The 26,421-nt window shown below is 36.8% G+C and overlaps 1 protein-coding gene and 1 non-coding gene across 7 annotated transcripts in view; one reads left to right on the top strand and one right to left on the bottom strand.

Annotated features, from left to right (window-relative positions):
• ZNF638 (zinc finger protein 638) overlaps positions 1–26,421 on the top strand; it is a 167,129-nt gene that overhangs the window by 110,553 nt on the left and 30,155 nt on the right. For 5 of the 6 annotated variants that reach the window (XM_074398569.1, XM_074398567.1, XM_010333483.3 and 2 more), the window contains exons 9-16: positions 10,991–11,049; positions 11,281–11,333; positions 19,261–19,311; positions 21,820–21,891; positions 22,985–23,071; positions 23,538–23,606; positions 23,967–24,007; positions 25,505–25,636. In XM_074398569.1, the coding sequence (XP_074254670.1) occupies positions 10,991–11,049; positions 11,281–11,333; positions 19,261–19,311; positions 21,820–21,891; positions 22,985–23,071; positions 23,538–23,606; positions 23,967–24,007; positions 25,505–25,636 (564 nt within the window). The remainder of the gene's footprint in view (positions 1–10,990; positions 11,050–11,280; positions 11,334–19,260; positions 19,312–21,819; positions 21,892–22,984; positions 23,072–23,537; positions 23,607–23,966; positions 24,008–25,504; positions 25,637–26,421) is intronic. The other variant, XM_074398572.1, reaches the window with a different exon arrangement.
• Positions 10,534–10,637, bottom strand: LOC120362064 (U6 spliceosomal RNA). Its single transcript, XR_005578069.1, has one exon. It is a non-coding gene; the product is annotated as a U6 spliceosomal RNA (small nuclear RNA).

Raw genomic sequence — 26,421 nt, 5'->3', positions numbered from 1 at the left:
AAAGTGGAGAAGAGCACTGAAGTCCAATTAGAAGACTCATCTAATCAGTTTACTCAGCCTGTTGTGATAATGGTAATGGTTTGGGGCAGATCAGTAACCTTGAAAACAGAAAGGAATATTGGCTTACACTAGTGACTGTGTAAAGACCTAGCTGATCATTAAATTTCCAGAATCGTTAAGCTGGCCAGTTTTCTTTCATTTGAAACAGTTAAAGGATATATAGTTAGGATAAGGACTATAAGTAAGGATACATTTAAGGAAATACAATGTTTCAAACACCTTAAAAAAATCGCTTAGCCAACTTTTTGATGAACTTGGTAAGGTAACAATGTAAGTCCGAGAGCCCAGGTATATTAACTCTCATGATTGTCATAGTAATGAATAGGGCAAAGAAAATATTAGCACTAGAAGCTAGAAAAAATGCCATTTCATCCATCAAACATTAATTTTCTTCAGCTGAATGTGGTTTGGATGATGCTGGAACAAGAAGGCTAACTCATGACTCCTCTGTTGTGATAGAGCAACTTGCTTAGGGATTGAGTGGAGGGAGCTCCCAACAGAACTTGAGTTGTGCCTTCTTCATGTTGGAAGTATGTGGGCAATTGTTTGTTTGTTTGTTTGTAAAGGCAGGAAGGAGCAGTCTTTTTGGCCTGTTACCACTTCAGCTGTTTCTACCAAAGCAAGCCAAAAATGAGCTGAAAGAACAAATTAGGAAAAAGAAGAGCTGTGCTACCGTTTTCTTTGTCCAGATCTTGATTTTGGCATGGCATGTCAAAACCTAGAAAAAACTTAACCTTCCCAACATTTGATATTTAATGTTAGGACTTATTCTGACTGGGTGTGTAACATTCTCTCTTATTTTACTGTTTCTTAGAATCATTAAGTTTTACAGAAAAGGTAAAACAGTATCCTATATCCCTATGTTAACATCCATTTGTACGACTCTTGTCAGAAACTAGGTAACTGGGCTTTAATAGTAATCTCCTGTAGACATCAATCCGTAGCAGTGATTTTTAAGTCTTTATGAGCTACTCTTTGCCCCATGATTACCAGTAATCTGAGGAAAACAAACCTTCTTTTTTCCCAGGGAAAGGGCCACGTACTCATTCTTTAAAGCATCAGGAGCCCAGCGTTGTGGCTCAGACCTGTAATCCCAGCACTTCAGGAGACCGAGGCAGGATAATTGCTTGAGCCCAGGAGTTTGAGACTAGCCTGAGCAATATAGTGAGATCTTGTCTCTACAAAAAATTTAAAAATTGGCCAAGCATGGTACCACACACCTGTAGTCCCATCCTCTGGATAGGGTGAGGTGGGAGGATCACTTGAGCCCGATAGGTGGAGGTTATGTGGGTGATGGAGTGAGACCCTGTCTCAAAGGGGTTGGGGGTGGTGAGGAACCCTTGATCTGGAAAAATGTAGGCTCATATTTCTGATAAAACCTTTTCACCTTTGAAATACTGCTGCAGCTCAACCCTGTGCAAAAAAAAAATAACATTTAAAAAAAATTTCAATTCATTGTTTTCAGCAAGTTTCATGGACACATTACAATTAAAACTAGAGGGACCGGGTGCCATGGCTCACTTGTAATCCCAGCACTTTGTGAGGCCTAGGTGGTCATATCATGAAGTCAGGAGAGAGAGACCAACCTGGCCAACATGGTGAAACTCCGTCTCCAATAAGAATACAAAAAATTAGCCAGGCGTGGGGGCATGTGCCTGTAATCCCAGCTACTAGGGAGGCTGAGGCAGGAGAATCGCTTGAACGTGGGAGCGGGAGGCTGCAGTGAGCTGAGATTGCACACCTGTACTCTAGCCTGGGCGACAGAGTGAGATTATCTCAAAAAGAAAACCAAAACACTAAAGTAATCAACTAAGAAGATTGCATGGATTTGAAAAGTAATAATAGGAGTTAGTGAACATTTGAACATTACGGAAAATCTAATTAATAAGAAGATAAAACCGAAAATATGCAATCAGAATTCGAATGAGAGATTTTCATTTTAATTCTGCAACTATTTCTTAGTAGTTCAGCATCTGTTACACATCTGTTGTGTCAGGCATTGTAATATCTACAGAAGATGCAGTGGTGAGCAAGAGACATGTGATCCTATACTTGGTGTTGAAATTAATACTGAAAAATGATCAGAGGAAAGACATAGATACATTTAGGAGATGCAGTCTGTACATAAGTGAAATTCCAGAAAGAGGACATTGTAGGAGATTTGTTAGGGTGGTGGGAAAAATTATAGAGAAAGATGCAAACCTTCTTGGAAGGCCAGGAAGTCTTGCAAAAGCCTCAGAAGAGGGTTGTGGCTGAAGGCAGCTAAATCCTCTTACACTGGGGCCAGGGCAAAGAGCAAGTTACAAGGGAGTGCAAAGGAATTTATCTAAATACATTTGTTTACCTATCTCCCCCTCTCAGACCCGATCTTTGATCATCTGTGTGCAGAACTGCCCTCTACTTGGGGGATCGGCAATGTTAATTACTCACTAATGGTGTTTACTCAAGACCTGTGTCATTAAATCTGTACTAAATAAATGCTGAGCCTCTCTGGCTTACTGGGGGTATATGGCTGCACTCCTCCTTAGGAGGTGCCAAAGCCGTGTAAGCCCCCAGCTGCACTCTCTCAGGCAAAAACCTGTATCAGCGTAATTTTTCATCCGTCGCTCGACCAGAGTCTGCCGGTCAGACTTGACAGTTGCTGCCCCCATGTGAGGACACTACAATGGATCATGGATAATGGCAGAACCCTCAAAAATGAACGTGAAGAGACTGTGCAGTCAGTAAGTCATTGGTACTCACTCAGGATTTCCAAGTTCTAGGGAATTTTTCAGGCTAGGGTTTCATCATGGGACAACAGTTATCAGCACAACAGAAACAATATATAAAAATATTGAAACATCTACTTAAAGCTAGTGAGCCTCAGTTTTGCAGGTTCAATTAAGGGATCTAATGCAAACTGTTGTTTTCCATAACCGATGGTTCCCGGCAAAAGGCATGCCAGACTTAGAGCTCTGGGAACAAGTTGGGAGAAATCTTAAGCAACATCTTGCACAAGGGCAACAGGTCCTAGTAACATCTCTAATGTTATGGGCCTTAGTTAAGGCTGCGTTGGCCCTGCTATACACACAAGACCCTAAAAAGGGAAGGGAGGAAGAACTATCACCTACCTTCCCACCTCCTTTTCCCTCAGCCCTACAATTACCAAGTAGACATGCCACAGAGCAGACGGAAATTCTCCCTGAGCCGCCTCCTCCAATAAATTGGAAAAAAAGAACAAAGAATATGCTACAGCTATAAGACCCTGTCTTAGGCAAGAGGCATTAGAAGGGGAACTCTTGGCCTGCCTGGTAATACAAGATCGTCAAGGCAGTCTGCACATGAATCCATTTTTTTTTTTTTTGAGGCTTATAAAGAGATAAGAAAAAGCATTAGAGAGAATGGAGCTGCTAACCCATTTATGAAAGGATTAGTTGAGGCCATAGCAGACAACTCCCATATGACCTCTTTCTAATAATGGCCACTGTTATTCCTCACCTGCCCCTGATGTACCTTTCTCAAAAATCTTATTTAGATAGAACAGTAGCTTTAAAGGGACAGAAATTATAGCAAGCCCATGAATTAGTTGAGGAGCAATTAAAAGCCGGCCATATAGAACCATCAAATAGCCCTTGGAATTTGCCCATTTTTATCATTCCCAAAAAGTCTGCCAAATGGAGACTTTTGCATGACTTACGGGCTTTTAATGCTAATTTGCAGCCAATGGGGCCTCTTCAGCAGGGGTTCCCTTCTTCTGTGGCGATTCCTCAAAATTGGCCTATCATTGTTACTGACTTAAAAGACTACTTTTATACTATTCCCCTTGCAAAACAGGCCAGAGAAAAATTTGTGTTTACAATACCAGCTATTAATACAAGGCCAGCTTGCCAGTTTCATTGGGAAGTACTTCCTCAAAGAATGCCGAACAGTCCTACCGTATGTCAGTATCATATAAAATCAGGCGTTGCTCCCCAGTAAAAAATAATTTCCTTATTGCAAGATTATTCATTTTATGCATGATATTTACTGGCAGCCTCAATGGAGCCAGTACTTTTAAGTTTCTGTGCCTCTGTCCAAATGAATACACGGAAGGTTTAATCATAAGCACCTAAAAAAGTACAAATGTCCCCTCCTTAGAAGTATCTTAAATACATACTAACTTCCCAGTCAGTAAGGCCTCAAAGGGTTAAATTAAATGCTAGCAACTTACATACCTTAAATGATTATCAAAAATTACTGAGTGATATTAACTGGCTTTGCCCCACCTTGGACATAGCTATTGATAAGTTACAAAAGCTGTTTTCTGTCTTAAAAGGCAGTGCTGCCCTGGATTCTCCCAGGTATTTAACCCCTGCAGCAAAAAGGAAAATTGAGGAAATAGAGCTAGCTATCTCTCAGAGGCAACTAGATCACATAGACCTGGGATATTTCCTATTAATCATTCCCCAACTGGATTAATAGGGCAAATGGCTCCAGGACTGCACCTCCTAGAATGGGATTTTTGCTCACATAACAGGACTAAAACATTATCTCCCTATGTCCAGCTAGTTAGTAAAGTTATCTACTGTATGTGGGCTGCAGATGATGCAGTCAGTTGCTAGGTTATGACCCTGATGTCATAAGAATTCCTTTGAGTAAAAAGCATTTTGAAGCAATGTTGCCCGTATCTCTAGACCTTCAGATAACACTCTCTGGTTATGCAGGCCATTTAGAACATACACTTCCTGTTGACAAACTGCTTTGGTTTTTATCTTGTACTCCTTTTATTATGCCTACGGAAGTAGTTTGCTCCGCCATACTTAACACTCACTTTAACGCTGTGGCTCTGGTAAGAATGCAAAAGTGGCTGTCTGGTGGAAGCCGCATAATTTCCTCACGCAGTCTGGTTTTACTAGCACTCAAAGAGCTGAGGCTGGAGCTCTAATACTGGCCTTAGAAACATTCTCTGCTCAGCCCATCAATGTTGTTAGTGACTCTGCTTACTCTATTTATTGAAACCTTGAGATAGTCCTCAACTCTCAAGCCCACACTGTGTGCCTTTTTTGTTTGACTTCAGCAATTGCTGGATCAATGTACATACCCTGTTTTTATCTCACATATTTGAGCCCACAGGTCACTGCCTGGCCCACTGGCTTATGGCAACGATCAAGCAGATCTACAAGTTATGACATCACTGCTTGACCAAGCCACCGAGCGGCATCAACTTTTTTCAACAAAAGTGAAGAAACTTACACAATTTCAACTTAACCCAATGACTAGACGTTCCTGAAATTGAAAACTAAGAAGTGTATATGTATCTGTTCATACCAGGTCTCATCTAATTAGCATACATGCGCTGCCTGGAGAGTCTACCTGATAATGTTATTAAACATCTTCTTTTAACTTTTGCTTATATAGGGCAGCCCACAAAAATTAAAACTTAATGGTCCACCTTATGCTAGCTCACCATTTCAACAGTTTTGTCACACATGGAACGTTCAACATTCCATAGGCATCCCATATAACCCCAAGGATAGACCATAGTAAAACATGCCCATTGTACCCTTAAAAATATGCTCAGAAAACAAAAAAGGGGGAGTATGAGTAAGGACCCTGCAACGCTAGTAGCACAAGCCTTATTTACCCTTAATGTCTTAAATTTAGATGATAAATTTCAATCAGCTGTAGGAAAACACTTTACCAAAACCTCTCAAGACATAAAACCCACAGTTTTATGGAAGGATGGAAATAGTAATGTATGGTGTGGTCTAAATGATTTGCTAACATGGGGAAGAGCATATGCTTGTGGTCATACCCCCTCAGATCGTCTTTGGATTCCAGCATGACGCATCAAACCATACCATGGCATGGTTGGGACCCAGCCCAGTACCAGAGATAAAGAAAATGAACCTGCAGGACCTGCAGCCCCAGATGATGCAAATTCCTTCAAAGACACAAGATCTGGACCTTACCTGGGGGATGCTGAAGAAGGCAGCTTACGAGGCTGAGCAAATCCTGCTCCAGATGCAGAAACCATTCACTCCAGATAATTTCTTCCTTGCTATGCCCTCTATTGTACAATGCAACTCATATAGGGTATTTATCCTGTTTATACTCTTGCTTTTTCTGCAGGCTGTACCTGCTTTACTCTTTTGGGCCTATCTCTTAGATCTGCCTTTCTTTCACCCTTTACCTGGGCACACACCCCCTTCCCAGCCTCTAATAACATAACTGCTTGGCTAGGAGGGATTGACTTACCCTCAGTGGGGTCCCTCATTAATGACACACATTGGACTAAGGTGCCAGGTAACACAATATATCACTCTGCTGTTCTCCCACTGTGTATAAGTTATAAACTTGATTGCTGATAGCCTCAAACTGGGCAGTGCAAACAATGCCACTTTCTCCAACATTCCTCCCTGCTAAAGAACCAAGCTGGAAAAGTAATGGATTCCACTTTGGTTGGGGGGTCTGTCACCAGGGACAAGCCCATAGCCTCCACTAATAGCCTTCACTGATAGGCAATTGTAACATCTTAGACTAGAGCCTCCATGGTCATTTGCAGGGCAGTCATAATGATGTCCACATATATCATAGCATCAACAACAGTTTCATAGCCACATCCCGTTCCCCTATGGTTTGGGCCAATGGGTTATCCCAGACCCCAAGTAGAGTTCATGCCACCCCAGTATACTTTATGGTGCCTGGGACATCTTACTACCCTCTTAACACCTGGCATGGGACATAATATAATTCCCATAACAATTATGACCTTTATTTATAATCACACAGACCAGTACCTAGTTTGTACTACCCATCCATATGTTTTCCTTACGGGAACCGATATTTCCATTACACCCCAAAACTCTGCGTTTGTTACCCAAGTCCAAGGACAGACTTGGTTTGCCTCATGCATCTTAATTACAGGATATCTGATTTAAATATTTCTAGTGTCATGGTTTTAAGGAGACAATCTGAAGCATTCCTACCAGTCAGTTTGATGTACAATTGGCAAGGTTCCTCTGCCTTTGCCACCTTAGAATGTGCCCTGTCCCAGCTCAGACACAAAAGATTCGTAGTTACTCTTATAGCCTTTATAGTCTCAGCCATAGTCATCCTAGCAACTACTAGTGTGGCTGTAGCATCTATTACTGAATCAGTGCAAACAGTTACTTTTGTAGATAACTTGGCCAGAAATGTGTCTAATGAACTCCTTCCTCTTACAGCAAGGTATAGATCAAAAGATTCTTGCACATTTGCAAGCTCTTGAGGCTGCCTTGAAATATGTCCGGGAACGACAAGAGGCACTGGCATTCCATCAGCAATTAAATTGTCTCAGGGAGCATAAGCATATCTGTGTCACCTCTCTACCTTGGAATCAATCAATACATAGTTGCGATGAAATAATACAACACCTCTGGGGAATCTTGCATGATAATTTTACAGCAGACATACAGCAACTTAAAACTAAAATTCTAGAATCCCTAAACGCCAGATCTACATCCCCAACAAACAGCCATATGGAAGGGTACACAAGAACATCTCTCTTGGATTGACTGCCACTCCTTGGGGTCACTCCTTAATTGGAGAAGAATGTTACTGATTATACTCATGTTTGTCTTATGTTATTTACTAATTCCAGGATACAAAACTGGAACATGACTTATAACTGCTGCGCCTGACAAACTTGTTGCTACACACATTTGTACTCTTCAGTCAACAAAACCTGATGCAAAAAAAAAAAAAACAGAAAAGAGAGAGGTGTATAGGAGATTGGTCAGGGTGGCAGGAAAAATTATAGAGAAAGATGCAAACCTTCTTGGAAGGCCGGAAGGTTTTGCAAAAGCCTCAGGAGAGGGTTGTGTCTGAAGGTGGCTAAATTCTTTTATCTTGGGGCTAAGGCAAAGAACAAGTTACAAGGGGGTGCAAAGGAATTTATCCAAATAACTTTGTTTACCTATTTCCTGCGCAGGCATTTCTATTGGGTTGGGGTGGGGGGGTCCGGCAATGTTAATTACTCAGTAATGGTGTTTACTCAAGACCTTTGTTATTAAATCTATACTAAATAAATGAGGAGCTTCTCTGGCTTGTTGGGGCTGCATGGTCACACTCCCTTTTGAGCGGTGTCCAAGCTGTGTAAGCCCCCCAGATGCGCTCCCTCGGGCAAAAACCTGTGTCAGTGTAATTTTTTATCCGTCACTTGACCAGAGTCTGCTGATCAGACTCAACAGACATCACTTAAATACTGAGGATTTTGAATTCCATGGTTATGATGGGGCGCCTTATAGTGATCTAGGCAGAAAACAGTTTATACAAAGAAATGGTCTAGGCTGAGATGGTAAAACAAAACATTCTTGAGAGTTGGATGGGAAAAAGGTTGTGATTTATTGTAACCAATTACATTCATTTCAAGTGGAATCTTAAGGTGAGTGTTCGGACAGCATTTATTCTCAGACATGCATGGGCTTAGAAGATATTTCACTAATACATATTCTTCGAAAACATTAAAATGAAGAACTTAAGAAATGGAGAAGGAATTTTTTTTTTCTTTTTAAATGAGACAGAGTCTTGCTCAGTCGCCCAGGCTGGAGTACAGTGGTGCGATCTTGGCTCACTGCAACCTCCAGCTCCCAGGTTCAAGTGATTCTCCTGCCTCAGCCTCTCCAGTAGCTGGGACTACAGTTGTGTGCCACCATGCCCCACTAATTTTTTTGTATTTTTAGTAGAGATGGGGTTTCACTGTGTTAGATGGTCTCTATCTCCTGACCTCATGATCTGCCCGCCTCGGCTTCCCAACGTGCTGGGATTACAGACTTGAGCCACTGTGCCCAGCTTGAAGAAGTTATTATATAAAATGTTGTCAGTGAACAATGAAACTACTTAAACATAGACTAAAAGCTAAATAATGTTTTTATAAAATTTCAAAAAAAGTCGCTTAAAATTATTAGAAAGATAATTATGATCTAAAATATATAATCAAAAATTGGAATGTAGCCAAGGATTAAAGGCTAAATGTTTCAACTTATACATTGGAACTTAGTAGTTTCAAATTTCTTTTAAAATTGAAAATTACCATTAGTGGAATAGAAATAGAATGAATTTCTTCTAAATTATTGAGGGAACGTGTGGGATAAAACCCCCTACAGTGCCAAAAGAAATGACAAGAATGCCCAAAAAGAACAGAAATTGTAAAATTCGATGACAACGGTTATGATGAAATTCAGATCAAGTCAACAAATATTTACTGAATGTTCAAGCATGACTTTATGCACTGTGAATAGAATACTGAAGAAAACAAAGTCCCTGTTCTCACAGAGTTTTAACTTCAAGGGGTAGGGAGAGAGAAAACACAAATTAAAAATATGTGCATATTATGTTTGTTTTCAAGTACTGTGGTGAAAAATATCAGGAAATGGGAATAGAAGTACTCTTACAGGGAATGAGGAGCTGTGCAGCTTTCAGTAAGGTAGTTGGGAAGATCTTATTGAAAAGGTGATACTTGAGCACAACACTTTAAAAAGATGAGGGAACAAACCATGTCCTGGATTGAGAGCATGCCAGACAGAAGAAATAACCCCTGCAAAAGCTATACCTGTATAGCTTCTTTGAGGAGTAGAAAGGATGCTTGGGGTTGGAGTGAAGAAGAATAGGAAGAAGTGTGTTGTGGTTTGGGAGTGGAAGGTAGGTGGAATGAATATATGTTACAAACTCTCAGAGGCCATTGTTAAGTGTTGGGTTTTTTTCCTTGAGTCTAATGAAAAGTTTTGAGTTGAGGAATGGCAGGTTCAATCTAGTTTTATGTTGTGATTAGAGAGAGGGTAGAATGGCAAGGACTGAAGCACCAAGACCATTAGGAGGCAATTGTAGTAATCAAAGCAAAAGATGGTAGTAGGTTAGACCAGGGTGATAGCAATTGCACTTTAGGTATCTGAAATGTCACAGTGCTATAAGAAACTATGTTGTTAAAAGATAAACAGTAGTTCTCTCTTATCTGAGGCTTGGCTTTGCAATTTCAGTGGTCAACTGTGGTTTGAAAATGTTGAGTAGAAAATTCCGGAAATAAACAATTAACATGTTTTAAATTGTGCCCCATTCTGAGTAGCATGATGAAATTTCTTGCAATCCAGCTCCAGCTTACTGGGGCTGTGAATCATTACTTTGTCCAGAGTATATCCACACTTTAAATGCTACCTACCCGTTAGTCACTTAATAGCTGTCTTGGATATCAGATTGACTGTCGCTTTATTGCAGTGCTTGTGTTTAAATAACCCTCGTTTTACTTAATAATGGTCCTAAAGTGCAAGTGTGGTGTAGTGATATTGGCAATATGGATAGGCCAAAGAGAGGCTGTAAAATGCTTCCTTTAAGTGAAAAGGTGAAAGTTTTTGATTGAGGAAAGAAAAAAAATTGTATGCTGAAGTTGCCAAGATCTACCGTATAGTAAGGTATTTTGATAGACCACATTCATGTTAAGTTTTGTTGCACTGTATTGTTGAAACATTATTTTTTTAAATTTAAAATATGGAATGCCTATCGAATATGCGTGTCATCCTTGCACAGGGACCATGCTAATTACTGTATCATTCTAATTTTAGTATATGTGCTGCTGAAGGGAACACTGTTCTGTTTTATTGTTGATCTCTTACTGTTCCTAATTTAGAAGTTAAACTTACTTGTAAATATAGGGAAAAAACATTGCATATATAGGGTTCAGTACTAGCACTGAAGGCATCCACTGGGGGTCTTGGATAAGGGTAGACTGCTGCAGTTAATGGTAATTAAACGCAGATGAGTTGTAAAAGATGAAATGTAAAATTAGACTGTGTAATCACAAATGGAAAAAAATGTCTTTATAAATAGAAAAAGGTAATAAACATGTATACTTTAGGAAGATTTTAGTTTTTTCTTGTTCTATATTTTCTAAATTGCTTTTTACTGAATTCCTTTTGTTCAAAATATTTTTCCTACACAGAACAAAGAGGTGAAGAAAAAGGCATTAGAGTCAAAGAAAGTATCTGCATCTACCTTAAAGTAAGCGACTTTATGATTTCATGTGTGAGAATGAATGTGTATTTGACTTAAGAAATTTTAATATTTAAAACTGCATTTTAAATATATTTTATCACCATAACTACAGTTTAAGTGGAACATCACTCCAGTTGAATTATTGTAAATGTTTTTAGATGTAAGTATTACATTTTTAGGATTTTGTAGAACTTAGAATTCCTAAGTTTCTGCTAAATTTTTTCTTCTTTTAAATAGAAGAGATACAGATGCTTCAAAAGCTGTTGAAATTGTTACTTCAACTTCTGTTGGTAAGTTGTTACTTTTAATATTCTTTCAAATGAGTGCCTCTTGTCAGTTTAGTAGAAACTTAGATGATGATGTTTGGAAGGCGCTGTTGTACTTGAATGAAAGAGATCCCAATTACGTTCTTTAACTGGTCCCTGTATTAAGCAGGTGGTTAAAATTTAGTGCTGTATTATTACAGAATCTCTTCTGGAGTAAATATAACAAAACTATGAGATAATATATGTGAAATGTCTATCATAGTTCCACAGTTAATAGCTGTTTTTTACATGTTTAGGTTAGTTATGCAATACCTCCCTCCATCCCCTCCCGATAAACCCACAAGACAAAACATAAGAAAGGTATGTTAAGATTGCTTATCTGGTCCCCTTTGTTTTTGAAGGTTAATTGAGAGCCAAAAAGCAAACAAAAAAGACTAACCAGAAATAGGTGTTATCACACTCATGTGCTAAAAGCTATTTCTTTATACTCAGGAAACTACTTGAAACCATCATTGTGAATCTAGTTAAACAAATTTTGCATACAGTTTTAATAATTCTAGTTCTCTTTTTTCTTAATCCATTTAGGATTAGAAAGGTGGGAAGAAGTTGCTGCCAAAACATACACTCTTGAGACTAGTACTAGTGAGAATAAACAGCTTGATAGTGAAAGACAAGAAAGAAAAGCTAAAATAAGGCAGGCACAGAATTCTGTTTAGCAACTTATATTGTGTTTTGTATGCTGTATTTGGGGAAGGCAAAAATATAGTGTGTTTTGGTTTTCTATCCAGAGTAAGGTAAGAATTTAGGCACTAAGTTTTACTAGTGATGGGAATGTTGGATTGTATGGAATATCTCATTGCTGCATAATGTTTAGTTGTGTAGAGTACTGAAGTATTGAAGGTTAGCAGAGATACTGTGGGTGGCTTCTGGAAGGCAGTACATTTTTATTAAGATTTTAAATTAGGTGATGTTATATGAAGAGGTAAAATGTAGTGGTAGAAAATTCCTTCATGTGGGGGACACATAACGAAGGTAACAAAGTTGAATTACTCTGTTGAAGGCCTTGAAGGGTCATGCTGAGAAGTTTTCAGATTTGACCTCATTAGTATTTTTCAAAATGTGTCATGATAAAGAGTAATTTCTGAAAGATGGTTTGCATAAGAAAGTTTGTGATATGTGTTACACCCGTTTAGTTTTCTTTTGAAATAGTAATTCACAGAACACTTCCATTTTGTGAAGTCCTTCAGGAAAGAAACCTATTAAGCTTTATTTCGTCCACTGTTTTCCTAAGCTAGGCAAAAATGCACTCCAGTTTTTCTGTATAAGAGTTAGTAACAGTTGGTACAGACTCTGGGAAATTGCAGTAGAGAATAGGGAGCCACTCACTGATTGTTTAGGATTCTTATACAGATGGGATAAATTGGAGAGACTTAAAAAATCCTATTGAGAAAACACAATTGGGCTTCACTTTGGGATGATTAGGACCTGATGTGAAAAAGGTTAATTTAAGTGATGTGGGGGTAATATTTGCATTTTGTTATATGGAATTTTTCAGTAAATGAGTTTAAAAAAATTTTTAAGCAGTTAAACAATTTCAAAGTTTCCGTTCTGATAGGTTTTACTGAATGTGATGATATTATTGATTACAACTGGAAAACTCAGACACAGTGGTGCCTTTGAATTTGGGGTTAGGACCTTAGATTTCAATATTACCAAATTTCAGCTGTCACAGGTATCAGCTGGAGATACTCTTTAGTTTGCCAATCATATAGCATTGAAAGTGAGATATTTGGGAAGTTTTAAAAATGTAAGGTCTAAATTTTGGAAAGCTAGTACTTCCTTCTAATATAGATGTAGAAAGAAGCCCTGTAAATAGGAGTGAGAAAGTGACAGATGAGAAAGAAGGGTACATGATAATTTTTTGAGATCCACTCAGATTGAAGAGTGACAGGAAAGATGAATTAGAGCAGTTTTAAGGATAATTTTGATTGTAAGCACAGGGAGGAAGCAAGAGTGTAATTTGATCATAAATGGAAACATTTAGAGCTCTTAGCTGGTACTAATTAAAAAGAAAAATAGTCATTATTGAGTACCTATTATATGACCATGATAGAGCACTTTGTAGAGGCTTAGGATGTGTTAGTGGACCAGATAGGCATTCCTGTTCCCAGACACTTCACATTTTTTAACTTGAGGTGACAAACATTAAACATAAAATAAACATTAAATAATACGTGTTTTAGAAAATGAGAAGTTCTGTGACACAAAGCAAAAGCAGAACCAGCAAAAATTTAATGCAGGATTAGTTTGATTTGAGAGTTAGAATTTAGTACAAAATAAGGTAAAAATTACTTCCTAAGTAGGCCTACCAACACAATGTGTACCAGAAGAGAGAAAACAATGAAAAGGAACCTGACATTTGAGGGTAAGATATTTTTGCTGGGCACATAGTATATTTATGTTACTTTGTTTAACCTTTCAAACCGTCCTTTGAGTTAACAGTTAATATTGTTTGGCCGTGGTTTGGTGGCTTATGCCTGTAATCCCATCACTTTGGGAGGCCAAAGTGGATGGATCACCTGAGGTCAGGAGTTCAAGGTCAGCCTGGCCAACATGGTGAAACCCTGTCTCTACTAAAAATACAAAAATTAGCCAGGTGTGGTGGCGGGCATCTGTAATCCCAGCTACTCGGAGGTTGAGGCAGGAGAACCTGGGAGGTGGAGGTTGCAGTGAGTCAAGATTGTGCCACTTCACTCCAGCCTGGGTGACAAGAGCGAGACTCCATCTCAAAAAAAATGTATCGTTCTCATTTTCTAGAAGAGATAGATTCAGAAAGTTTACATGAGTCACTCAGGGCCACATGGAAGAGTTGGAATTTGAACTCAGAACTTTATGATTCCAAAGCTTTATGCATATACTACAATTACCTCCCTCAAGAATGAAAATTTCTTGATCTCCTGGGTCACTGTTTTTCTTTTCTCCTGCCTTTCTAGTTTTCTTAACAATCAATCTGTTCCTCTTCTCACATCATGCTTTTCTTCCTGGGTGGTTTCTTCTTTTTTCTTTTGAGATGGAGTTTCACTTTGTTGCCTAGGCTGGAGTACAGTGGCATGATCTTGGCTCACTGCAACCCCTGCCTCCCAGGTTCAAGTGATTCTCCTGTCTCAGCCTCTTGAGTAGCTGGAATTGCAGGTATGCAACACTATGCCTGGCTAATTGTTGGGGTTTTTTTAGTAGAGATGGGATTCCAACATGTTGGCCAGGCTGGTCTCGAACTCCTGACCTTAAGTGATCTGCCCACCTTGACCTCCCAAAGTGCTGGAATTATAGGTGTGAGCCACTGTGCCTGGCCATCTTCTGGATGATATCTTTTCCTCTTTGTCTTTAAAGACATCTCCCATACATACATAAACTCTTCTATACCCTTGAGTATACTCTTCTCATTTTCTTATATTATTTAACAGTTACCGCTAATCATCCTGTGGGATAATTCTTAACCCTGTCTTCTCTTTTCTTCTGTCTGACATAATTCAGATTTAAATAACATCCTTCTTCTTTTCAGCCAGTCAGTGGCAGATCCATATTAGTTTTCCCTTGAGTCTGCTTCAACTCTCAGATTCTCTATACATAGCTCCATCATGCCAGCAACTCCTTTTCATTCAGACCCATCCTCTCACATTTGAACTTTTGAAGATAGCCTCCTGACTGCTTTATTATATGCATTGTTGCCCAGAGGTCTTTTTAAAGCAGATCTAATCGTTCTCCTTCTAGCAATCAATAGAAAAAGTCCAAATTCGTCCACTTTTCATAAATTATTCTTGGCCCTTTGACTACAGATTATCTTTTGAACCCCTTGACAGTCACTGTGTATTATTTTTCAGCCACTCAGAATAGTTTATTTTCCATGTTACTTTATTCCTTGGTTGTTTATTTTTGCTGCCTATTTGTGTGGAATTGATGTCTGACTTCACATAACTTTTATTTAGTAAGCACTTAATAGGTCCCAGACAAGGTAGTGAAGATAAAAATTCAGTTAGTACTTTTTTTGGGGAGAGTTGGGGGACAGATTCCAGTTTATCCTGTAAGGCTCATCTCTGATGAAACTTCCTTGATTGAATGATTTTTCTGTAAGATTTTATGGCTTTTCTCTTTTTTAGAAATATTTACCCTTTTCTTTTTGCTTTTTCAATTCCCAGCTGAAAATGACTTTCTTTTAAATCTAATTATAAAGGTAATAAATGTTTATTGTCAAAAGTTTAAAATATTTCAGAAAAATGCTTAAAGAAAATGATTCACACCATCCAGAGATCACCTCTTGGTTTGCTTAAGTCAGTTATTTCCCCAATAAAAGCACTCTGCTCACCTGTGGGAACTCCCACATGTGAGTTCCACCAAATCTTTAAGGAAACAATATCAGTTTCAGCTATAATATGGCATTCAAGGGAAGGGATAGCTTCCTATAAAAGAGGGAATGAGAAAGGATGGGGAAATAAATAGGTTAATACATCAAATACTAACAAAGACATTACACACTTACCAGAATGGATAAAATAAAAAATAATGATAGCACCAAATGCCGAGGAGTATGCAGAGAAACTCATACATTGCGTGCAAGAGCAATTGTGAAATAGTACAGCCATTCTGGAAAAGAGTATGGCAATTTTAACTTAACAGAAACTAAACAGGTGCTTACCATGTTACTTATCACTTACACTCTTATCCACTTATCACAGATAAATGAAAACTTAGGCTCATACAAAGGCCTATCCACGAATATTTATGGTTACTTTGTTTTTAATAGCCCCAAACTTGAAACAAACCAAATGTTCTTCAATGCATGAATGGCTATTTTAAAATTTTTATGTTATGCAATGTCATGTATATCACTTTGAAAATGAAATTACAGAGAGAAAAGATTAGTGATTGTAAGGTTTGGTGGGAGGGAGGTGGCTAGTGCTATAAATGGGTTTTAGAAGAGATATGAAGGAACTGTTCTGTATCTTGGCTGGTGGCAGTCACACTAATCTACACCTGTGATTAAATTTTGCAGAGCTAAGTACACATTGCATTCAGTACTAGTAAAATCTGTTTGTGTCAGTTTTCTGTCTGTGACAGTGTACTACGGTTACACAAAGTGTCAATCATTGGAGGGAAACTAGGTGAAGGGTATAGGGGATCTCTCCCTCATATTTCATGCAACTCTGTGAATTTGCAATTATCTCAAAAGTAAAAGTTAAAGAAATATTTTTAAAATGCTGACAGCTTTTGTAGTGGATAAAAGCTAGAGAACAATTATATTTAGAAATATTAATGTTAAATTGTAGTGTAAAATTTTAACATAGTGTCTGCGAGTACTTTAGATGAATAATGGTCTATGCACAAGAGAGAATCATATTGGAAGTATAAAGATGGTTTAAAATGAAGAAATCTGTTAATTCAATTCTACCATATTAGAAAAGGAATGTATGATTCTTTTCATAAATACTGAAAAGGATATTAAGTTCAACATCCATTTCTAGCATTTAAAAAAAGAGTTCTTAGTGTGGGCCACATAATGAGACCCAGTGTTTATCAGAAATTAAGAAATTATGTGGGCATGTTGACATGTGCCTGTAGTCCCAGCTACTCGAAAGGCTGAGGTCGGAGGATTGCTTGAGCCCAGGAGGTCAAGGCTTCATTGAGCTATGATTATGCGACTGTATCCCAACCTATGCAACAAAGTGAGACCCTGTCTCAAACAAACAAAAAAATTAGTTCCTTAAATATGTGTATTTGTTCATATATACTCTTATTTATGCACATATACATACACAAGTGCACGTAAGTTAAAAGCCAGCATATACTTAATAATGCATTAGATGCGTTCCCATTAAGGTTGGGAACTAAGAATATGCATCAGCACATCTATGAGTTAAAATAAATTTTTTGTAAAACTAATAACCATTAACAAGTACAATGTAATTACAGAGGCATGGAAATTGGAAAGTAGGATACACCATTATTTGCAAATATGATAGTATGATGGAAAACCCAAGAGAATCAATTATAAAATGCTATTTTATTATAATTATCCATTTAATTCTCTAATATGTAAAGTTTAATTGCCTTATTTATAAAGAAGAGCTCCTTAGGTAATCTAATATTAAATAGTCCATTTACAATAGTAAAAATGGTAGACGTTAAAAAAAGACAACTAAAATATTCAAAGGCATAAAATGAGTCTTAAATGAAAAAAATGACATTCTTGGATAGAAAGCCTCACCCTTATAAAATGCCTTTTCTTCTTTTCTTCTTCTTTACTGCTGCTGCTGCTGCTGCTTCTCCTCATCCTTCTCCGCCTCTGCCTCATATCTGCTGCCTCTCCTACCCCCACCCCCACTCCCTCCCATCCCCACCCCTACCCCTACCCCAGGCTGGAGTTCAGTTCCACAGTATCGGTTCACTGCAACCTCTACCTCCCAGGTTCAAGTGATTCTTCCACGTCATCCTCCTGGCCAGAGCCACCTCATCCAGCTAAACTCCTTTTTTCCTTTATATATGAAGTATAAAGAATAATAGCAAAAAAACAATTTTTTTTCATTAACATAGGCTGATAGTTTATATAAGAAATTAACATAAAAGAATAGGCAAGACAATTCCTTAAAGGAAACAATGAAAACAAACTATCCATAATATATATTAAAATATATTACAAAGTTAAAAGATTTAGAATAGCTTCATATAGTTACGTAGACAAAAAGTAGGACAGAAGAGAATCCAGAGATGTTTCCCAAAACATAAGGGACATCAGTAAATTTTTTTTTACTCTCTTTTTTACCCGTGTTCCCCTGCAGTGTATGCCAAGAAAATTTTTATGTTAATATTTCATATTAGTGGGGAAAAGATTCATTATGCATTACATTAACTAGCTACTTTTTTTACTCACACTTATGATCCCAGCACTTTGGGAGGCCAAGGTGAGTGGATCACTTGAGGCCAGGAATTTGAGACCAGCCTGGCCAACATGGTAAAATCCTGTCTCTACTAAAAATACAAATATTAGCTGGGAGTGGTGGTGCTCTCCTGTAGACCCAGCTGCTCGGAGGCTGAGGCATGAGAATCGCTTGAACCAGCAAGGCAGAGGTTGTAGGAAGCTGAGATCATGTCACTGCACTTCATCCTGGGCAACAGAGCAGGACTCTGTCTCAAAAAAAAAAAAAGTAAAAGCACTTACATCAAACTGCAGTTCGATCAAAGATTTACTTTGATACGTAAGATGATAACAGTATTCTTTAAGTGTGAAGAGTATTTTTGTAAAATTTTAGATTGAGAAGTCCTTCCCAATCAGGAAGACATTTGACTACATAAAAAGTATTAATGCATAAGCATTTTGAGTGTCTTTTTTAAGAAAATTGTTAAGCTATATGATACAGATTAATTTTCTTATATAAGGAACTCTAATAAAAAATAAGAAGCCTCAATAACCCAGCATATAAATTGGAAAATAGTATGATTAGGTAGGTTATAGAGAAAGAAGTAGAGATGACTTTTAAACCTATAAAAATGGATACAACTACACTTATAATTAGAGGAAAAAAATTAATCCCACCAGTTTTCATTTCACATTGGGAAGGCTGATAATGTTAATTACCATGTTAGGCTTTTGACATGATATATTGTGTGTGTTTAGAAATGGGGAATAATCCCTATGCTTTGATGGGACTGTTAACTAGTCTAGCCTTTCTGGAAGTCAGTCTAATATTAATTGTTAAAATTTAAATCTGTATGCCTTTTGACACATCAAGTTCATATCTAAGAATTTGCCCCCATAATAATTCCGTAGACATACGGACATGAGTATAGCCGTGTTTCTTGCAGGGTTCCTTTGAAATTATTACTAGGTTGACTTTTAACTAAAGCCAAATGATGTTATTTGTAATGTAGTACTTAAATGTTTTTCTTGTTATTTTAGCCAAAACTGGACAAACCAAGGCATCTGTAGCCAAAGTAAACAAATCTGCAGGTATGTTTTTTTAAGATTAGGATTCTAGACTATCAGTTAACTTTAATTTATTTAATAATTATATGGCAGTAGTCTTGGATTTCATGTGACATAGTCTGTATTAAATGCATGCTAATCTTTGAGATTTATAATCATCTAGCAGTTTAGAGAAATAGTATATACTAGATAATGCTCTTTAGTAATTATTTCAATCGTTTAACTGGATAAAATATTTCTCATGATGAATAACACATCTTTTCCTTATTATTGAGTTCTCTTCTTCCTGCTTTCTTTTACACAATAGTTTAAATAATAAACTTGAGCCCTTGTAGTTTTTGTGAGCTACAGTGGAATTTTAAGTAATTATCTTTTCTCTTTTCCCTGGAATAATCTTTTACAGTTTTTCTCCTACAGATTTCTACTAAATCTTCATTAATTCAGGGTCATCTCTTAAATGAGTAGAGATCAATGTATTAAATTATCTTTGGAGCCGGGCATGGTGACTTAGGCCTGGTAATCCCAACACTTTGGGAGGCCGAGGCGGGGTGGATCACCTTAAGTCAGGATGTCGAGTCCAGCCTGGCCAACTGGTGAAATCCTGTCTCTACTAAAAATACAAAAAAATTAGTCAGGAGCTGATGGTGCACACCTGTAATCTCAGCTACTTGGGAGGCTGGGGTAGGAGAATCCTTTGAACCCAGGAGGCAGAAGTTGCAGTGAGCCGAGATCGCACCACCGCACTCTAGCCTATACGACAGAGCGAGACTCTGTCTGAAGTAAATAAATAAACAATCTTTCATATAATATTAAAAAGGAAAGGAAACAGCCTTGAACTGGCAAAAATCATTGTTAGTGGCAGTTTCAGAATTTTCATATAGTAGTTTCTTAGAAGCAGTAATTTGAGTGGATCATGGGTGGCTAGGAAACTTGTCTTGAAGCTGCATTAATTTTGCTGACACTTTGATGTTACTTTGATACTAAGTGTATGGGAGTCATTTGGGATGTGGTAAACTGGCTATAACACTGATGGCCACCCCTTTGCTGTTGGAAATTAATGCTGGCTATTTTTTATTTTTTCCCTAAGTCCTAGTATCCAGATAGAAGTTATAAAATGAATTGACTTGTGATAATAACATAGGATAGTGAAAGAAATACCTTAAGGGCTCACTGAGGCTCAGTTTACTACAGTGTGGCAAAAGTTGTGAATGACCAAGAATTGACAAGTTGGGTGTGACAAGCTGTAAGGATTTGTATTGCTCTTTTTGGAGCAAAGATTGTGGACTATCTTGAATGTAAAAGGTGGATTTGTAAACTATTTCAGTTGATTTTTGTAGATGTTCAATGAATTTTTGTTTTTTTGTATTTTTAAAAGTATGATTGTATACTTACAATGTTCCTGTTAGGTAATTTTGGCAATCACCACCCTTATATTTAGGGAAATGTGTACACAAATCTCTTAGTGCCCCAAAGCTTCTTGATACAAATTGGAATTCAGTTTAGATCTATTGATTTTTTTGATCTTGGGCTTTTTCCTCATACATTCTCCCTAGTTGTTATGAATCCTAATTTCAGAGTTAAATCTGTTTCTCTCTGAATGGAAAGGGTTTGGGCCCTCTGATGATCTGCAACACTTTGATGATCACATCTTTATAAATAGCACCATCTTGGAAAATAGGAGGTAATAGATGGGTAGGTACAAATAATGGTGAGAGCAATTTAAATAGTCTTGTACAGCTAGGAAATTGTAGGAATGAGTTAAAACAGTCTTTATATGATCTGTCCATGATATAAGTGTTCTTGAATGCATTTTAATAAATTAGGAGCCATGGAAGCATGGGTTGGGAGGATCTAGGTTTAACTGCTTTTGGACTTGCTGAAAGTATGGGATTGTTCTTTATGTCCTTGGAATTAGTAATTTTGTTTCTAGTTGATCCACATATTCAGAAATTTATTTAACTTGGCATGAATGCTGTTTTAAGTACAGGTTGAATATCCCTTATCCAAAATGGTTGGGAGCAGAAATGTTTTAGATGTTGGAATATTTGCATATACATAATTTGATACTGGGGGATGGGAGCCAAGTCTAAATGTGAAATTTATTTCTATTTCATATACAATTTATATACATAGCCCGAAGGCAATTTTATACAATGTTTTAATAATTTTGCACATGAAACAAAGTTTTTTTTAAAGTATACTTACGTGGAAATTTTCCACTTGTGGTGTCATGTCAGCAGCACTCAGGGTTTCAGGTTTTGAAACATTTCAGATTTTGGATTTTCAGATTAGGGGTGTTTGATCTATATCTCAGTAGGGAGGTGAATTCTTATTTCAGTGATCTCTTTTTTTTTTTGAAGAAATTACCATCATTGCTAGATTTAGAAAATGGCCTATGCCCCCAAAGATTATAGCATTTTACATTTTGAATAAAATATAGTCTATTCTTACATTTTTTTCTGTGTGAGGTTCTTTGGGGATTGTTGATACTAGTTAAGTAAACCAGTTTTGACTGTAGCTTTTGTGATTTAGGGAAATCAGCAAGTTCTGTAAAATCTGTGGTAACAGTAGCTGCTAAAGGTAATAAAGCTTCAATCAAAACAGGTAAGACTACTGGGGAGGAGGGATTTTATTTATTCTTTATTCATGTTTTAAATTCATATAATAATTGTTAGCATCTAATACTTCAAGAGTTTAATAGATACTTCTTTGATATTTAAAACCTGACCCATTCTGTTGGATTTTTTTTTTTTGCTACTTTGGTCTTTGACAGATAATTTTTGTGCATGTAAACAATCACATATATATATACAGCTATATAACTACATTTTTGACAGCTTACAGGTTGCTCTGTCATTTCCCTCCATTGAATGGTTTAATCTTAGTTTTTCTTTTTTTTTTTAGAGCTGTCAGTTCATATTGTCTTCTTCAGTTTGTACAATTTCTTAGATGATTGTTACTTTTTTAAAAAGATTATGTTGGTCGGGCGCGGTGGCTCAAGCCTGTAATCCCAGCACTTTGGGAGGCCAAGGCGGGTGGATCACAAGGTTGAGAGATCGAGACCAACCTGGTCAACATGGTGAAACCCCGTCTCTACTAAAAATACAAAAAATCAGCTGGGCATGGTGGCGTGTGCCTGTAATCCCAGCTACTCAGGAGGCTGAGGCAGGAGAATTGTCTGAACCCAGGAGGCGGAGGTTGCAGTGAGCCGAGATCGCGCCATTGCACTCCAGCCTGGGTAACAAGAGCGAAACTCCGTCTCAGAAAAAAAAAAAAAAAAAAAAAAAAAAGATTATGTTAGGAGTGCATTTGTTTTCAGTAAAGAAATGGAACACTATTTAAATGTAGCACCTTGGAACTAGAGCCATCTTTTTAGTTGTATCTTTCCTAATAGACTAATCCTAAAGAATCTTTGCAGAAATTACATAGTAATATTTTAATGTATGTGATTATAATGCTGATCTGCTACATGAAGATTAAACATGTGGCTCATTAAAGGGCATCACCAAAAAATTGTATCTTGACTTAAATTTGCTTTTTATCTTACTGGGAAAGAGGTACTAAAGATAAATAAAAATACTGAACATTGGAAAAGAGCTGCTTTTGTAATAAAGTCCAACTAATTTACTAATACATTAGTGTGAAACATGCCAATGATTTAACAGACCTTTAGAATAATGGCTCATTGTACTTTTAGCAAAATCTGGTGGAAAGAAGTCTCTAGAAGCCAAAAAGACTGGGAATGTCAAAAACAAAGACTCTAACAAACCTGCTACTGTACCAGGTAAGCTTAAAATGTGGTCATTCAGTGCTTTCTTTTCTTTTTTTAACTTTTTATTTTAAGTTTAGTGGCACGTGCAGGTTTGTTAACATAGGTATACAGGTGTCATGGGGGTTTGTTGTATAGATTATTTCATCACCCAGGTATTAAGCTTAGTACCCATTAGTTATTTTTCCTGATCCTCTCCCTCCTTCCACCCTCTAGTAGGCCCCAGTGTGTGTTGTTCCCCTCTATGTGTCCATTTATTTTCTTTAGATTATCTTGAAGGTTTATTCTGAATCTTTTGCCTAAAAATTACCAAAGTGGGGATTGCTGTTTTGTTTTTCAAAGAAGAGATGTTTGACTTAAGTCAGGTCAGCCTAAGGAGACTTGAAATGTCAAAATAAACTAGCTAAAGTTCCTGTTTAGGTTCATTAGTTTAATTATATTAGTGTTTTGCTAAACTATTAAAGCAGACTATTTCATGCAGAAAACTCTGAAGTAAAGACCAGTATGGAAGCCAAAGCCACTGAAAACTGTGCTAGAGAAGCTGTTTCTGGTAGGTCAATAGGAACTTTATTTTGTTCTTTTGTGTTTAAAGGTGGAAGGAAAATTAAAATTTTTAGAAAATAAATACTTAATTTTGTATCCCCCCAAAACATTTACTTATTTTAATTACCAATGCCATACCTAAGTGAAAATAAGAATATTATGATTCATGTCTTTACTATAGCTCTTAAAATGAAATTTTGATCTCAGAAAGAATGAAAATGTTTTTTTAAAAGTCAGTGTCACTTTTACAGTTATTTTGTACTAATTATCTAGTATTTTGTTGTATTACACATTTTCATGTACCTACTGTTTAATCTACTGTGGAATAAATATATCTGCATCATTTTAAATTTTATTTTGTATTAAGAAGCTGCTTTGGAGACCACAGAAAATGAACCAGTCAGCAAGGTGAGTTTTCATATTTTATTTATTCTTAAACCTCAAGAAATTTTAACAAAAAATATTTTTCTCATAAACCCAGGTAAAAACTGCACAGTATTTGGCATGCTAGAAATTCCAGTCATTTGTGACTTTTAAAATGGAAAAGAGAAAAAAATTGATTTTTAGGTCAAAAACCCTGAGGTGCAGAGTAAGTTACAAAAATTAGGAACGGATCATCAACAAATGTACATGTTTTTATTAAAGATTACTTTTCACTGAGAACATGTTCAAGCCAAAATGGTTTTGGGAAGACAATAGTTGGTTAAATTAGAATCAGTAGAATTTAGTAAAATCTATATTTTTTCTTAGAGGTAAATGAAAGCTATGTTAATAGTTAGAATACCAGTTGTTTGCATTTTCAGAGAAGCAAGTGGAGTTTGCAGTTTTACTTAAAGGACATAAAGTTCTCTTAATATATTCTTTTCTTGTGTTTTTATCTATTACTATGACTATATTACAGTGTCATTAATTTACATTTTATTGGTGTAGATTTTGAGATCATTCAGGTGTTGAGCATAAGTTTATTTTTTTGTGATCCATTCTTCAAGTAGTAACTAAGTAATAAGTCTTATTTTAGGAAGAGTATTTTATAGCACCAGTTTAGTGTAAAGTCACACTAAACTGGTTTCTGAAAATTATAACTTCCTTTTTTCCCCACCCCAAGAGATAAAAAATTGCCAGGTTGACTATAGCACATCATTTTTAGAAATTTCACTGATAACCATGAAAGGAATAATTGGCATTGATGAGAGTGTCATCTTGAGGAATAAAATAGATCTGAGAAAAAGGATAGCAGAAAACAAAGTGCTTAATTGCATTGAGGATTGGGTTGTGGGGTAAAGACTCTCAGGAACTTTTTAATTATATATTGCCTAAAAGTGATTATCTTATTTGGGGAGATAAAAGGTTACACACTGTTAATGGAGCTTGGGGATATTATCACAAGACACAGGAATGGTGACAGTATATTAAAGGAAGGGGTTGTAGTCAGAAACAGATGAAGTTGTGTTTTGAAACAGTGGGTGACAGCTGCTCGAGTCGCTGTGACACAAAAATCACTTGAACTTGGGAGACAGGTTGCTGTGAGCCAAGATCGTACCACTGCCCTCCAGCCTGGGCAGCAGAACAAGACTGTCTCCAAAAACAAAAGCAAATGCCCACCTCCTCTCCCCTCAAAAAAAACAAAAAACAAAAGAACAGTGAATGAAAAAGATACCAGCAGACCTGGACTAGATGACAGACAGCATAACTACAATTAGTCCTTGTACTCCTGAAGAGTGTTAATTTACAAGTTTTTTTGGTTTTCTTTTTAATTTGAGGTTCAGACCAGCTTTCTAAATTTGTCAGACTTTCTTCAGTATTAAATGCAACTATATACTAACATAATATGATATGCAGTATAAACTTAAGTAAATATAAAAGCAATTAAATTTTAATACCGGGTTTTAAAAATTTGTTTTGAAGGAAACAGAAGAAATGTGCGTGATGCTTATCTCTAATTTGCCTAATAAAGGATATTCTACAGAGGAAGTTTGTGATTTAGCAAAACCATTTGGTGGCTTAAAGGATGTTTTGATTTTCTCATCTCATAAAAAGGTAAGAGTTGATAATAGCTGTTCATATCCTTTGCAAGCATGCTTTCAAAAACATTAAATGTTATTCAAAACTAGAAAGAAAGGGTTTAAAAGTAGTGTCTCAAAGTAAACTTTCAAGCTTTGAGGGATTTTAAAATATTAAACACAGATATTCTTTATTTTAGTATTGTAATAAATCAGGCATAGTGTTAATGATGGGGACAAATGGCTTTCTAATGTGTCAAAGTTTTACTCAATTTTTGTTAAATAGGAAATGTTTTATGTCTTTAATATGTTTAATAAAGAGTTCTGTAAATTACTTAATAAAATTTTGTAGATCACTCTTCCAGTTGTATTTCATACTCTTTCTCTTTTCCCAGTGATATTCAAATGGGAAGTAACCATTTTCAGACTCAGACTAATGATGTCGTCAATACTTAAAACAATCTGGGTTTATCTTTATGTTCTAAATTTTCTATAAGTATGTGTTGGGACAACACATTAACAATACATTGTTAATAGTCAACTTGTAGAAAGTATGTTTAGTTGAGCAAGATTTCAGGAAATAGTTTAAATAACGGAAATAGCACCTTTAGAATAGTGGAAGAAGGATTCTTTTGACAGAAAGGAGTTGGCAGTCACCAGAGATCTTTGAAAGTAAAATAGGATGTATGTTTTGAGGCATTTGGAGCCAGTGTGCTTGAGAAAATGGTAGAAGAGAATGAGTACAGGTGAGTTACATGTAATTTCACATTGTGTTAAAAGCAGATTATTTGAATGATTGCAGAGCTCAGTAAATACACTGAA

Source organism: Saimiri boliviensis, chromosome 1 (assembly GCF_048565385.1).
Source record: "Saimiri boliviensis isolate mSaiBol1 chromosome 1, mSaiBol1.pri, whole genome shotgun sequence".
NCBI lineage: Eukaryota > Metazoa > Chordata > Mammalia > Primates > Cebidae > Saimiri > Saimiri boliviensis.
This window is presented reverse-complemented; position numbering and strand designations above follow the sequence as displayed.